This window comes from Vespa velutina, chromosome 24 (genome assembly GCF_912470025.1).
Source record: "Vespa velutina chromosome 24, iVesVel2.1, whole genome shotgun sequence".
Classification (NCBI taxonomy): domain Eukaryota; kingdom Metazoa; phylum Arthropoda; class Insecta; order Hymenoptera; family Vespidae; genus Vespa; species Vespa velutina.
This window is the reverse complement of record NC_062211.1, coordinates 2,018,071-2,035,016: the sequence shown is the minus strand read 5'-3', so window position 1 is coordinate 2,035,016 and position 16,946 is coordinate 2,018,071. Positions and strand designations below refer to the sequence as shown.

Genomic DNA, 16,946 nt, shown 5'->3' with positions numbered 1-16,946 from the left:
TCTGTATACTCTGTTACAATAATCAATATATATATATATATATATACATATATATATATTTTTTTTTTCTAATAAAATTAGTATATAATATTTAACATGTATACTGTATATAAATTAGATGCTTGCAAGTTTAGTTAATAAGAAGAACATGTGTAGATTGAAGAAAGTTTTTAGTAGCTTTCTTTTGCCACAGCTTTTTTTCTTTTTTTTTTTTTTATCTATAAAAACTCTATTCTTTTCTTTTTGTATATATATATATTTTGCTCTATACAATTATACAATATCTATAATTTCTCAGATATAGGGAAGGATACTGCGTGATACGGAACACTGGAATCATTAAAAATACTTTTTTATATGATAATACAATAGATTATTTTTTATTCAACAACATATTCCGAAAATCTTGATTACTTTTGGGCTGTGATATTCCATTCTTAGATGAACTTTTATCATTATCATTAGTATTATTAATGCTCGTAATTTTAACATTTCGCGGTACCATGGATAATAATGTTTTTGGTAATCCAAATGTTGTTCTACTTACTGTACTACTACCCAATGATTTTACATAAGATATTTCTTCTCCTTTTTTACGTTCCGGTGGTTGACTAATTGCCACGTTTATTTCTTTATCTCCAATTTTCATACCATCGGTAGCAATAAGAGCCTTAGCAGCATCACTTTCATCTAGATATTCAATGTATGCCAATCCTTTGGAATGTCCATTACGGTAAGTAACTAAACGAACATCTTTTAATTTTCCATGAATATTAAATATCTTTTCAAGATCTTCTTTTGTCGTTGCAACTGGAAGACCTACAATATAATTAAAAAATATTATTATATAAATAAAAGAAAAAATAATAATAATAATATTTAATTTATATAATATATAAAAATATTAAATATTAATTTTAATGGAATTCTTTTTTTTTTTCCCCTAATGTCAAACTTTTATATAATTATACCTTTAACAAAAAGTTTATTCTTTTCCAAAATGCTGTTGTATTTAAATCCTGAACTTCTTGTACTTTTGTTAGGATCACATTTTGAAACAAACATAGGACGTCCATTTATACGTGTTCTATCTAACGTTAATGCTTTCTCAACGGCCTCCTGTAAAAATTTACATTTTTATCATTGTTCGACGAGCACGTAAATTATAAATTTTTATATATTTAAAAAAAATCCATTGGCATACTTTATTGGTTAATTGTACATAGCAATAACCTTTGCTACGTCCCTTATAATCTCTAATCATTTTAAACGAAGTTATTAATCCTGCTGGTTTTAAAGCGTTCCTAACTTCATCCTCGGTTGCCGTATAATCCAAATTACTAATAAATACGGTTAACTTATCATCTATATCACGATTTGTATCAATTGTTTTTTCATTTTCAAATGATTTGAAACCTGGCGGGGGCTGTACTTCAGCTTTAATTTGTTCCTTGTCATCCTCCATTTTCTTATCCAAGTCAAGACGTCTTTCCCGTAATTTAAATTTATTTCTTTCATCCATTTTCATTATTTTAAAGGCAGAACTTCCTAAATTCTTCCATTTACCTGCATCTTCAGCTTTTCTCTTGTTTGTTTTTTTGGATTGTGCAAATAATTCATTTTGCAAATTAGCCTGCTGAGCTTTTGATCTTTCTTCTATAACTTTGTCCAATTTTTCTTTTGTTTTCAATTCACAAAATTCCATCTGTTCGAGATTACCTTCGTCACGCTCAAAATCCAACCATGAATTTGCCACGCTTTCTGGCCAGTCCTTGACCGAAGTCAATGCTTTTTTATATAACTTTCTCAAATGTTTCGTATCGCCGTAACATCTATATTTAAGATAAAAATTATATTGTAAGATATAAATTATATCTCAAATTCGTCTAGATAATTTATCGATATAACAATATAATATAAATTACCTTTCTAAAGAAATATATTCCAACCAATAAGATGCAGTTACCGAATGGCCTTGTGAAAATATATCAGTCCAAAGAGATCTAGCCTTTTCCATATTATTCGCTGTTATAGCTTCTGTTCTTGCCCAATATTGTAAAATAACACAATTTGGATCACCGTCCAAACCAAAAATTTTAGCTAAGTGTTCGCAAGCTCTATTAAATGTATTACGAAGAATATCAATTTGTTTATCGTCCTCTTCTACATTTTTATCTATTTTTCGGCGCAAATATTCTAAATATTTCATCCATAAATCACGATAATCCTCTGCCGTTGGAAAACCTATAGCTAAAGCATTTTCCAATAATACCTGAACTTCTAGAACAGGTCTTTCCCATTTCTCATACGCTCTAATCCATTTTTGCCAAATTGTTGAACACCATGGAATATTCCTTGATGCTCTTTCATATATTTCACTTAATATCGACTCTATCTTAATATTGTTTTCAAGATAATTAAGATAATCCAACCAAAGTGGTACCTCAAGACTAAGATCTGCAATTGCTCTTTCGTATAAAACCGTAACACGTCCTGGATCCCCATTTTGTTTTTCATATAACAAATATGCTTTAAAAGCATCAAACAATTCACTTTCATTTTGTGCAGATACTATTTTTTCTTCATAAGGAAGACGTAGATTTAATTTTGCAAAAGCACGTTCATATCCTCCCAATACAATACTATCATCTATAGTAGCTTGAACACCATCTCCAGCCCTCCAAGCTTCATACTCTTCATGTGTTTTCTCCATATCAAGTAAAGGACATGCTAATTGACGACGGAAAAGATTTCCAATACGTTCCAATTGTTCCTTTCTTTCAGCTTTGTTTGAAGGATCAATCTACTTGAAATAAAATCAAATATATGATAGTAAAATATATTAACACAAAGGAATTTATATTTCTTTAACTTACCAATGCAAATAATACTGCTTCAAATTCTCTAAATGCTTCCCATATTATGGCTCCTTTGATAGTATGCAATCCAACGGATGTCAATGCAATTTCAAAAAGCTGACGAACATTTTTAGTTCCATTCTTTTCATTATCCATATTTCCAATACTGAATTGTAAATATTCCAACCAAATGTCAACAGCTAATAATAAATATAATTTCAATAAATAATTCTTATAAATAATAATTATTATTGAACAAGCATAAAAACAATAACATACAGAGATAATCTTTAACAGCTCTTTCGCACAGTTTGATGACTTCAGCTTTTTCTTCCGTATTCACAGCTAATTTAATCTCATCGCGTATCCATGATAACCATAATTCTGGACTCAATGGATACTTTGAACTCATATTTTCTCTTGCACCACGTAAACGTTCAAGTTCTCCCATTGTCTCAAATTTTTTTATCAATGCTACATGACTACTGTAATCATAAGGATTTTGTGACAATAAAGTCTCTAAAATTTTGATTTCTGCTTCATCAGCATCTTCGTCGTCTTCGCCTTCATCATCATCATCACCATTATCACCATCATCATCATCATCATCATCATCATCATTATCATCATCATCCATATTATCATCATTATTTTCATTATCATCATCATCATCATTTAAACCATCCCCGTTCTCCTTTTCATCTTTATTATTTATTTCTTCATCCTCTTCATTCTCTTGTTCTTCATCTTCAATTAATTCTACCTCCTCTTTACTTACATTTAATGAGCTCGTACTTGAACACTTTTCTTTGTCTATCTCATTTTTTAAATCCATTTCTTCCATTTTGATTTATCACATCCGGAAAAAAAAATAATCTCTTTGACGTTCCTCTAAATTTCAACTTCTCTAACTGTAAACTAACAATAACACTTTTTCGTTCGAAGGTTATGTTTGTTTTTTTTTTATATTCAAAGGTGAAAACCCACTAATCATAAGTTAGTTGCGCTTGATAACAAAGAGGGCAATAGTATCGACATATTATAAACCATTGTTTATGATATCTGCAATAATATTATGCTTCTTGATATAAACATTTCCATGTAAAGCTAAGCGTATAAAATATGAAACTATAATAATGTAATAAATGCCTATTTACTTGCTTACCTATATCTCTCAAAAAAAAAAAAAAAAAAAACAAATGCGACTTTTAAAAATTGTACTTTTGAAATTTATAAATCATAAGAAATGGTAAATGTTTTGAAAGGAATTCTTGTTGATTGGTACGTAGATTTATTTATATATATATATATATATGTATATATATAAAGAAAAAAACATTTATTTTAATTACAAAAATATAAAAATATAAATATCTTTGTTTTTTAATATATTTTATTCCTTATAGTCCAAATCATCAGAGATACTAAATTGTTTATTGAGATCTTGCTCTGATATATCAAATTTTCTCTTGCACCAACTTTGAATGGCAAAGATATTGTCTGTCCATATATTAGTTACTTCTTTGAACATCTAATCAAAATCATTTAATTATTTTCTCAAAAACTAATACATAGATAGATTTGATATGATATTTTCTTACCTGTGCTCTCTCTGCCATTTTTCCAATTACTTCTGGATCTACGTCGCTAAGTTTAGCAATGTGATTTTTCAATTCATTTTCCTTCTCTCTTAATTGCTGTATTTCTTGTAACAAATTTCGCCTTTCTTCTGTATCTTCTCTACCAGTCTAAGTAATGTATTATTGAATATTGTAATAATTTTAATGGCACTTAATGTATTTTAAAAGTAATCATAAAATTTTTATATCATATTTTACCTGCTCTTTAATACATTCTTCCTTTAATTTTTGTAGCTTAAATTCAGCTTCAACTATTCTCTTACTCGCATGTGCTATCCTATTTTCTACAGCAGTTATATTCTCTCTAAGATAATATATTTTCTTAAAGATGTTGCAATCAATATATTTAATAAGCCTCATATAAATTTTTCTTACCCAGGAAATGTCCAAAAATATATAGAAGTGCCAATTTTATCAGATCTAACTAGACCATCATCTACTAAAGTTTGAAGAACATCTTTTACAGTTTGAGCAACTATACCCTTCTCCTTAGGTGCAATCTTTTCTAATTCTTTTAACGTGAAAAATTCCCTTCTCTCATAAAATATTTGAAGCATTCTAGCTCGTTTTTCATCAAGAGTCAGACCTTTTCTTTTGGACATTCTTTAGACTGTATCAAAATAATTACAATGTATATTTATTAAATATCTTTTTATAACAACGCAAATATGAAATAGTTTCTCCTATATGTAGACACTTAAACAATTCCTTTGATAAAGAAGTTTATAATTTAAGATCTGGACGAAAGACACTTATTTATTTTCATCGATATTTGTTGTAAACTTTACAGATTAAAATGAACGACCTCATGGATTAAATATCATTTCCATTAGCTGAAAAAAGGAATATAACTAATGCCAATCAAAACCAAAATTTAATTTAAATATTTTCATTATTCAAATATTCATTACAATGGCGGTATAAAAATTTACGAATTAAGGTTACAAACAAATTTTTATATTCTGACTCTCTATAAATAAAGAATATAGATATATTTATATATATATATATATATATTATTATATTCCTGAAATTACATATATTCTTTATCATATGTCAATAATTAAATAAAAATAAATTAATACATAAATTAAACTCGAAAATGTCACTCGATCACTTACCAATGTTTCACAGGTTATGTTTTAAGTCAATTCGGCGGGAATGAAAATAATTTACGTCGTAGCTAAACTACGTAAAAGATTCTTCTTCAACTTTATAAAAGTTTATAGATTAAAATACATATAAATTATATATATTGTTTATCTTATTTAAATAAATGATAATGATAGATTTATTATAAATTTATTATGTTTAATTATTTTCAAAGACGTTTCTTCTACGTTATAGCCAATCAACGATCACGACTAACATTCAAAATAAACAAATATATCCTTTATCTAATATTTATGTGATCGTAGTAACATATAATTCAAAATATGTTTGAAAATTATTTAACACAAATAGGAATCCTTTGTTATATGGGAAAAAAAAGAAAAAACATGTCTTTCATAAAAATGACAAAAAACGTTTAATATGTTTTTATGTATATTTAATTAAAAAATTATTAACCTTAATAGCTCATCATATCGATATATATATATACATTTAAAATAAAAATATTAATATTTACGAATCGTGATTACGTCACCGAATAAATATGACCTCTAAATATTTATTGTCTGGCAAAAAGTTTTCTAACAGTTCACTTAATCTTATTATTATTACATTGTATTCGTGTACTTCCAATTGCGAAGTTATAATATTAAAATCGAGAAAACATTTCTTCGGTGTGCTTTTATATCTCTCATTTTTCTGTGTGCACTGTAGAATATATAGAAAATATAATACTTCGAAGAATAATGTCCTCGATAAGTAAACATTCGAAATCTGTGTCAAATATGATCGATAAGATTGACTCGAATAAAAAAGACACAAAAAATTTGATCGAAAAACGATATAGAACGTGTTATATGTCCGACGATTTAGATTTCGAGAAGAACATTGAATCAAATAGTCCTTCTTCTGTTAATGCAGAAAAATCGAGAAATTTGGTAACAAAATTAATCGGTCGTTTTGAAAAGAAAAATGATAAAAGTAATGATCCTACGAAGAATGTAAATAAGGAATTTTTACGAAGATCTTTCATGAGAATCCCTTTACCAAGGGTCACTACGTATTATCACGATACATGTGACAATTCTTCTAATCTACGAGAATCAACGTTGGATGAAAATATTAAAAGATTATCGAACATAAAAAGTGTACAATTGAATAAAAATGTAAAAATATTCGAGAATGATATTGAAACCGTTAACGATTCGAACATAATTACCAAATCATCGTCATCGAATTTTCGATTGGTCGACAATGATCCAAAAGAAAAATGGACGACTTCGGATAAACGATGGAGCGAAACTACAAATGATGAAAAAATCAATCAAAAGAAATCTATCAAAGAAGTTTTAAGTTCTTTGATCAGTTGGAAAAAATATAACAATAAAAATAAATCCCGACGTTCCCGATCTTGTGATAAATCAGAGAAGCATCATGAAATATTGCCTTCTATATCAATTATACCAAGAGCACATTCTTTGCAAACTGTTGTTATTAATAATACTAAAGATAAAAATAATACAAATGTAAATATGTATTATTATTAATAAGTAGAAAGATTTTTTGTTGTTTCGTTGTTATCTCAATATGATTGATAATCTTTATTATAATTGTAATATATGTTAACAGATAAATATCAAAAGTTCCTAGGGAGAAAAAAAAAAGAAAAATAATAAAAACAACAACAATTAACCTAAAAATTTTCGAAAAAAAATAATTAATTTTTAATATCACTTGGAAACTTTTGATTCAACCTGTGTACAATAATATATCATATATACAAATATATGCAATAATATATATATTAATTATTATATATTATTATTCTTATTACAGTTAAATCGAAATGCAACGATTCGACCGATTTATGGTATTAAAAGAAATCAGACAACACCAAAGAAATATCTCGAATCCTTTCAATCAATAAAAATAAATCCACGTAAGGAAGATTCCGGTTATGGTTCTGGAATATTGTCGGTCGAAGAATCCATTGAAAATCTTGTCAAACCATCGGCGATTCGAGAAATGTCTAAAAAGCTTACGTTTATACCTGAACAACATAAAGATCAAGAAACGTGGAATCATAAAGACAATATAGATCGTTATAGGCAAGTTTTAAGTCATTGCAAGAAAGATAGGAATTCTTATCAAAGAAAATCTTTCGTTCATGATGAGTTAAAAGAAGCCGTAAAAAAAAGATTCAATGATTCATCGAATGAAAGTATTATTTATACTCAGCCAATAAATCATGAATTAAAACGTAATTACTCATCGTTATATATCAACAAAATCAAAGTCAATACGGAATACGAAAATACTCAGAATATTTTTAGTCCTTTGCAATGAGATCAATTGTAGAAATCCTTAGATCGAAAAAAAAGAGAAAAAAAAAAAAAAAAAAAGAAAAAAAAAGAAGGAAGCAGAAAAAAGATATATATTCATATATATTGTATATGTAAATAACAAACGCAATACGATTTAATATTTTAAGAAACAACGAATAATATTATAGACATAATTATTATTTTACATACATACATATATCTGGATCGGAAAAATGGATGAAAAATTCATTTTTTTATTCTTCTTTTTTAAAATACATTGACAAAATTATTCAATTTAAACAAATGACGTACACTATATTTAAATATTGAAACGAATTTCACATACGGCTTAATCATATTACGAATCACATTAGAAAATATTCTAACCTATAATTACATTGATAGAAATCATCGAATTTTTTTTTTATTATAGGTGTTTTTAAACATATTATTTATATAACTTTTAATATTAATTTTTATTTTTGTTATTTTATTTTGGAATATCTGAATCCGTAAGACATGTGTAATTAAATAAACATAATTCTTGAACTCTTATTAATTTTCTAAAAAAAGAAGAAAAAGAAAAAAGAATAAAATACAATGCAATTAATAAAGGATTTTTATTTAGTTTTGATATTTAAGTTCTTATAGTTTTTTTCTTGTTTTTTTTTTTGAACGTTTTTATTTTATTATAAATATAACTTTTGTTCATTACCATTCCTATTTATTCTTATTTATTAATTATTATTTATAAGTCTCAATTGGAACTCATGAATAGAGGAGGCCCTTGAGATGGGTCTCATGGACAAAAATCAGTAGAGTAAATTCGATAAGAATATTTCGCGAATGCGGATTTTAAAGTAGAATCATTTTTGAGAATAGTTCATGCATAAAAAAATTTCCTATTGTGCTTGTAGTTCATGTTTTATCCATAGCTATCGCTGAAGTCGTTGAATATGCTACGAGCAAAAAGTGTATAATAGCCTTAAATGATATACAAATAAAAGTGAATTTATGTTCTTATAAACGAAATCAAATAATTTGTTTTTTTTTGTCTAATTCGCACTTCTAATATTGAAAACTTTAATAACATTAAAGCGCATTATTTAGATTATGCAGGAATTTCCTTACATATTGTCGGAATGCGAAGAAATAAATCAAGTGTTACACAAGCCTATAAACTCGACACAAAGAATTAAGGTAATCTAATGTTTAAAATAATAAAATAAAAAAAATAAAAAAAAAAAAAAAAAAAAAAAAAAATAATAAAAATAAAAAAATTGAATTGTAATAATATTCTATTAATATGAACATTTCTTATTATTACATCGTTATATACAATAATTTGCCTTCATTATTTATATGTAAGAGGTTAGGTTAATATCTTATGATATTCTTTATATTATCGTTAAAAGGAATTTATATACAATTTAATATTTTACAGTATACATGCCTTAATGTTTCACAAAATTACATTATACTTGGATCAACTAGTGGAAGTATCTACCTCTTCAACAGAGAACCATGTACTTTTCGACAATTAATACCATTATCGGTAAAACTTAATATTAATAATATTTGAAATCTATTAGCTTCGTAGGATATATTATCAATGACTTCATAATGTATTTTCTTTTTGTATTTATTTAGGAAGGCATAGTCTCAAATGTTTCAATATCACCTGATGAAAAAATCATAGCATTAGCTACAACGCGTGGAATAATATGTGTTGTTACTTTAAAACCAACTATAAAATTAATTGCTACATCGAATGAACATGCTTATGAAAAAATTATGTGCCTCTGTTGGAATGATAATAGTTCTGAAATATATATTGGTGATGGCACTGGCAAAGTTTCTGCAATTGTATTAACCGTTTTTACAGTAAGTTTATTATTTATCTATGATTGATTTATAAATATTTGAATGTAATTAAACAGATATTCATTTGTAACATTTCAAAATTTAAATTCATTTGTTTCTATGATATAATTAATTTGGCTTGTTTCAGATGAATGGAATGTTTCAATCACCATCCTGTACATTAATGAATTTAGATTCGAGTATTGTACAATTAAATTTTTCATCACCTTTTTTATTGATATCAACTTTAACACGCTGTTATATATGTGATACAGTTCATGAACAATATAAACAAATAGGTAACAAAGCAAGAAATGGAGAATTTGGTGCATGTTTTTATAAAATACAAATCGATGAAAATGTTAAAACTTCGACTGCTGTTAAAAAGGGGCAAGATATTGTTAAAAAGAAAAGTTCATTTAGTTTTATTTCAGAAAGTAATAGTAATATATCAGAGTCTATTTCACCAAAAATTTTTTGTGCCCGACCTGGTTCAAGATTTTGGGAAGTATCTGCGAGTGGTGTAGTTTTAAAAACTCATCAATTTAAAGAATTATTAGCGATACCACCTATGAAAATACATAAAGTAACTAAGCAAGCATTAGAACAAAGAAAATATATTAATCATTCATGGACTTCACAATCGATCAATTTTCCTCAATTATTTGTAATTGCTTCCAAGTATTTATTTTCTTACACATCTAATGGCTTATATATTCTTGATCTTGTGAATCCAAATGTAATACTATGGAGTAATGAGTTTACAAACATTACAATGGTAGATGTCATAGAAAATAAAATATATTTAATGATCTCTGATAATGAGTTCCATTGTTTAACACTTTATACGCTTGATGCATTAATATTGCACTTGTATTATACTAAACAGTATTACAATTGCTTAGAAACTTGTATTACATACAAATCGCAGCTATCGAAATTAATTAATGATAAATATATCAATGACATCTACGGTATTGAAACTAATCAACGAAAATTGGAGAACGATGAGATATCAGTATTACTGCAACCATTAATTTCTATACTGAAATCAAATTTAAATTCTAGTCCTATCAAATTAGATTCGGGTATTGTTGTAGTTAATTCAGGAAACTTGAAACAAAAATTTAACGAAGATCAACAAAATAAATTGACACAACAAATTTGTTCATCTTCCGAATCTATTCAAATATCCTCTATACAAAATACACCTTCGGATATTAAAAATATATTAGAATTAAACAGTAATCTATCATCTACATTAGATGAAAATTTAATAAAAAAGATACAAATTGATTTAGAACCTATATGTACATTATCTAGCAGCATGAAAATCTCAATGACTGAAAAAGAGATGGAAATGTTTATTCTTGATATACGTAAAAAAATGGACAATATCGAATGTTTATACAAAACTTTACCTCAGTTTAAAGATTTGGCATGTGATATAATACATATTGCCAAAATTAATTTTACCAAAACATTTTTGACAAATGTATCGATAGAATTATTACGTTCTACAATGAATATGATTATTACAGATCATTTTATAGGTGCTTTCATTCTTATAAATACATCTAATTATAAGGAATGTACCTGTGGTTTTCCATTTCCAATAGATCAAATAAAAGAGCCAAGCTTTTTAGAAATTGGCAAAACTCTTTTACAAAAACTTGTAAATAGAAGTACAGAAAGATGTATACATTTATGTAATAGAGTACCTTATATGTGGAGAGAATATACGACTTTGTATATAAAAGAACAATACGCTATAGAAGACATATTACGACAATGCCTTTTAACTCAAGATAGTGTTACATTGTCAATTATTTTACCAATATTAGATGTGAATCAGTGGAAATTGATTACAATGTATTTAAAAAAAATGAATGATAAAAAGTGTCTCTCTTGTGAAAAATTAATAACATTAGAAACAAATATTTCTTCAATAAATTGGAACAGAGTAATATTTGAAGTTATGAAAAGGGATGGCCCAGATATAGCTATGGTATTTTTTAAAAAATTGGAAATGTTACTTCCTCTCGAATCATTTGATAAAAGGTGTGTAATATTATTCAACTAAGATTTTTTATTTCTTATATTATCATAATTTAAATATATTCCTTCTTTCCACAGTATATTTCAGTCGTTTATATTTTCGAAAATTTTACATCATCATGGCATGCAATTGGCAGTAGATTTTAAATCCAATTCCAATATATATGGATATAATACAATGTGTTCCACAAAGGTAATTAAGTTTCATTATTTGATGTAATATATAATAGTAATACTTATAAATATAATCACTTCTTTTACAGATTCGAGATCAATTAATAAAGGTATTAAAAAGAGATATAGCTCGATTTGATAACAAAAATATATTAAGCACTGGTGCTCATCATTGGGGAATGCAATATAAATCTAAAAATAAGTCATCGACATGTCCATGTTGTACTCTTTCTCTCCAAACATCAGTTCTCTTAGATAATAATGGTATAGCAATTTTCCCCTGTGGTCATACATATCATGTAAATTGTATGATAGAAAAAAAACTCACTAAATGTAATCTTCATTGATGAAGTATATATATAGACATATATATATATATATATACTTATATATATATATAATAAAATAAAAGAAATATATATATAAAATATTGGAAAAAACTTTTTGTACATTCTATCAAATATTATAGTGCTGAAATAATTAATGATAATAGCACGTGCGTTATGGTAGTAGATCATACAAAATGTATATATTCTTTGTACTTAAAAGATCGTCTAAAAAGACTGTATATCATAATATATTTATTATAATTTAATATAATCATTTTTTTGTTTGTATTATGTTTCTTTTTCTGAAAAATCTATCTTACACATTTACATAATACCTGACATTTCATATAACGAAAACCCTTTTCACAATTTTAATATTTTCTATATAATAATAAATATCATATATATTTCATAATTATCACAGATACATCAGTCTTTCTTTTTTCTAAGTTTGCTTACAGTGCAGGATTTGAGAATCACATATTTTATTCTAAGAGAGATAAATAACATTAATTCTTTTAAACTTACCTTACTCAATGCTATTGTCTCTTATATGATATTTAGAAAGAAAAATATTAGAATAAAAGCAAAATCCTGTAAATTACTTCATATAGCATTTCCTTAATTTAATTTTCAACTTGAATAAATCTAATAAAAATATTTAAATTTGTTTTTCTCAAATTCACTTCATTCAGTATAGCACTGTCATCTATAATATGATCCCTTTTTATACATCTACTTTGAATATTACTATATTAGATAATTATCTAAACATGTTTCAATTATTAGCATAATTGCCAGAACGGAATCTGCATATACGGTAATGCATTATACAAAATAAATAAAATAAAAAAATTTGTTATATAAAGAATAAAAATATTAACATTTTTTATATATAGCTGCACTTATTTATAATTGCAGCAATTAGATTTTTTTATGTAAGTAAAACTGCCTTTATAGGTGAAACTTCTTAAGATTAATTAATATATAAAATATACCAGATTATTTTTTACGTAAAACTTTAACATTAGAATATTAATGTTTAATACTGTCATTCTATAAGATCAAATTTGACTAGAAAATTAAATTTGTAGTTTACTTTTTTGAGACTTAATACTATAACACACTAGACACTTACATGATAAAAAAATATTCACAATGAGAACGATATTTTAGATCCCATTCCTTTTTGCATTATAATATGACAAAATAAAACATTGCTTATTCATTTTATATGCAAAAAAAAAATATGTTTGCCATTGAAATGGGAAGATTTAAATTACCGTTATATAGAGTATGATAATATCATGCATAATTTGTGCGTATTATTCTGTGTATCGTTATTTTCCTTCAAATAATATAAATTATAATATCGTCGTTCTTTATTGTGGTCTGTCTTATGATAATAAATATAATTAATTAAAAATTTTTTATGTGTAACTTCGGTAAAATAAAACAAATATAGAGCGATTAACAAATGGCAGACCACAAACAAAAACTATATCATTATTATATATCGATAAATTTATGATATATATATATATATTATATATATATACATTTACACGAAGAGCGATTATGATACTTAAATTTACAATATAAAAATGTAATATACTCTAACTCTTTTTATCACTACGTCATTCTTAAATGCATTAAAAACTATGAGCTGCTTTTGATATGTAACTTACCCTTAACTCCACATACAATCGTCCAGTGAAACTACACTGGAAAATTATTAAATTTATCTAATGAGAAATGTGCATGTATATATATACAAAAAAAATTAAAGATTCTTTAAAAAGAATCGAAAAAATGCGACATTGTATGATGGCATAATGATTGCAGCTGAGAAAAGTTGTGTAGTTACATCTTAATAATAGCATAATATGCACATATTAAATAAAAGGTATACATATAGAGAAACAGATATAGAGACGTGAAGAATGAATATGATTTGAATAAAGAATTACTACTTTGAAAAAAAAAAAAAAAAATGCGCATAATATGCAATTTTCTGTGTACGTGAATTCATTGTTTTGTTGGCGATAATATAATATTCCTTCAAAGTAATATTATACAATTCTATTCATACATTAGTCTGGACTAAGTTATCACACGTGCATTACTATGGCCCAACATATGTGTTTATGTAATTAATAACTTTTAAAGACGTTTTCATATAGAAAAAATTTTTTCAAACTTTTACTACTTTTATATATTGCAAGCGCACATATTAATATATACTTATAAATATAATTGTAATAAATATATATCTCTCATACAATTCATAGAATGAGACATACAATTGAATAATTGCATTAATAATTAAATAGAATACATGTACTTATAGTCATCGTAATGATTTTACCATGCACTAAATATTTTTATTCTATTTATGCAAGATAAAAAAATATAAACCTATTGAGAAATATTGAGAACACTTAGATACATCTTCTAGATATATTACATGACAAATAGTACTAGGTAAAATCAGAAATATAAACAAATTTGTGCACCACAATATTATATACTTATTGATCGTACTTCATAGAAGTTAATTGAAAGCTTGCAATATTTATAATGTTTGTATATATGCAGAAATCATAAATACATAACACATATGAGTCTTCTAATACAATCAGTATTTAAACCAAACGTTAAAAAATGTGATATTTTATATAACATTTTTAGAGAAAAAAAAATGAAAATTATAAGTTTATCATATTATCGTTCTTAATAAAAATATTAATATCAATTTAATTGAAGTGATATTACATTCTTGCTTTGATTTTAGAAATTGCAAGATTTGAAAAGTTAAATGTGTCTGCATTATCATATAATACTACATTTTAAATTTTGCCCCAACCATATTGTGTATTATTATTAACATATATAATTTCTTGGAAAAATAAAATTATCCAAAATGTGTTACATATCTAAGCAATATGTTGTATAAAATTAAGCATCTCTTAAATTGACATATTAAATATTAAATTATTATAATTTCTCTGTTTTAAATATACTACAAACTGTTTATTAAAAACAGTAAGAAAATTTAATTTAATAAAAAAGAAAAGCGAAATATTCGTAGTCCATTATTAAATATTTGAAGTTCATTTTATAGAATGCTTTTTCTTTTTTCCCAACAATTTCGTCAATAAAGGCACTGATAATGAGTAAAACTCATGGCAAAAATTTTCTTTTGTTTTTTTTTCTCCTTTTTTGCTGAAGAATGTCTGTTAAATTTGATAGCTTTAAAGCTACTGATATGTCTTCATTCGATAATCATATACTCATAGCCAAATTGCCTCTCACGCAAATAAGTTTCTAATTGAGTACAATATAAATAGAATTTTCATTATTTCTTCCTTTATATAAATTAAAGTAGTTTAGACAATTAGACTATCAGTACCTCATGCATGAATTTCTACTTAATTTTAAAAATACGTAGTCTATATACTATATACTGAACAGCACATCAATAAGTGGCTATAAATGAAAGTGTGACATGCATCCATTAACATATCTTTTTTAAATTGTAACATAAAAGGTCAGGATATTGTTGGTTGGTTTACAGGATTAATTACACTCGCTTAATACTTTGTGAGAATCTTACATTCATTAATAGTAAAAAGAAATATAGTATATACATACGTGTATATATATGTATATATGTATATGTAGTGGAAAAAAAAAACAGAAAATTTTATTTTATATTAATACAAATTTGTGTAAAATAACACATTATATAATATGAAATATAAGATAAATTCTCACAAAGTTAAAATATTGCGACACATATGTGCATAAAATGCCTTAAACAGCGTAACATATCTAATAAAGTATATAGTTGATTTTTCTTAAAATGGAAAAAATCAATTATCATTATATAAGGTATATATCTTGTCGTTATTACCAAAAAGTTGAAGTTTCTTTTTGCAAGATATGTAAGATAATGTATAACGTGTGCTGTATATATTCGTATTAAGGCAATAGTTAATATAAAAATCAATCTCCCTTAGAGAATAACATAAACTATTTATTATAACAGGCGGTTAGAGCGCTTTAAGATTATAGAATGAAGGATCTTCTTCTATAAAACCACAGAAACAAAAATAACAATTTTAGGATATTGCGTGTACAGATGAATAAAGTAGACATATTGAGTAGTTATATTTTTGAAAGCGTATATATGTATTATATTAAGATACAATCTTGCATCGTGGTGTACCCAGAAGATTGATGAATTCACATAAGATGTCTTCCTTCTTCCCAAAGTTGTGAGCCAGCACTTGTGTTAAACATTTATTGGTATATCTTTCTTCATCTTTGTCTCATTTCTGGTTCAGCGTCAATCAATTATATGGAAAATACCCCATTTCATTTTTAGAATATTACCAATCAATTAAGCACCGACACATCGTCTTGATTAAAAATCTAATGGTTTTTTTTTCTTTTTTTTTTTTTCTTTTTTCTTTTTTTTTTTTTTTTATAACTACGTGAATATTTCCTTATACTTATTATAATGCTATTACACAATGTTTATATTTACGTATATTATATCATTTTATAATATGCATATTTTGT

General features: G+C 25.6%; 4 protein-coding genes across 4 annotated transcripts; 2 read left to right on the top strand and 2 right to left on the bottom strand.

Annotated features, from left to right (window-relative positions):
- Positions 1 to 356: 356 nt before the first annotated feature.
- Positions 357 to 3,876, bottom strand: LOC124956954 (squamous cell carcinoma antigen recognized by T-cells 3-like). Its single transcript, XM_047513447.1, has 6 exons — positions 3,138 to 3,876; positions 2,877 to 3,058; positions 1,926 to 2,803; positions 1,205 to 1,832; positions 972 to 1,119; positions 357 to 819 (listed from the first exon to the last, which is right to left on the bottom strand). The coding sequence occupies exons 1-6, from the start codon at positions 3,700 to 3,702 to the stop codon at positions 374 to 376; spliced, it is 2,847 nt and encodes a 948-aa protein (XP_047369403.1). The 5' UTR covers positions 3,703 to 3,876; the 3' UTR covers positions 357 to 373.
- Positions 3,877 to 4,176: 300 nt separating this feature from the next.
- Positions 4,177 to 5,774, bottom strand: LOC124956957 (meiotic nuclear division protein 1 homolog). Its single transcript, XM_047513450.1, has 5 exons — positions 5,620 to 5,774; positions 4,874 to 5,108; positions 4,697 to 4,802; positions 4,460 to 4,606; positions 4,177 to 4,389 (listed from the first exon to the last, which is right to left on the bottom strand). Exons 2-5 carry the CDS (start codon positions 5,098 to 5,100, stop codon positions 4,252 to 4,254), a joined length of 618 nt encoding a protein of 205 aa, XP_047369406.1. The 5' UTR covers positions 5,101 to 5,108; positions 5,620 to 5,774; the 3' UTR covers positions 4,177 to 4,251.
- A 447-nt stretch (positions 5,775 to 6,221) lies between these two features.
- On the top strand, positions 6,222 to 8,106 carry LOC124956955. Its single transcript, XM_047513448.1, has 2 exons — positions 6,222 to 7,137; positions 7,448 to 8,106. Exons 1-2 carry the CDS (start codon positions 6,358 to 6,360, stop codon positions 7,955 to 7,957), a joined length of 1,290 nt encoding a protein of 429 aa, XP_047369404.1. The 5' UTR covers positions 6,222 to 6,357; the 3' UTR covers positions 7,958 to 8,106.
- A 517-nt stretch (positions 8,107 to 8,623) lies between these two features.
- LOC124957182 (Hermansky-Pudlak syndrome 5 protein homolog) lies at positions 8,624 to 15,328 on the top strand. Its single transcript, XM_047514006.1, has 6 exons — positions 8,624 to 9,135; positions 9,380 to 9,490; positions 9,586 to 9,819; positions 9,947 to 11,859; positions 11,935 to 12,049; positions 12,120 to 15,328. The coding sequence occupies exons 1-6, from the start codon at positions 9,049 to 9,051 to the stop codon at positions 12,375 to 12,377; spliced, it is 2,718 nt and encodes a 905-aa protein (XP_047369962.1). The 5' UTR covers positions 8,624 to 9,048; the 3' UTR covers positions 12,378 to 15,328.
- The last annotated feature ends 1,618 nt before the right edge of the window (positions 15,329 to 16,946 follow it).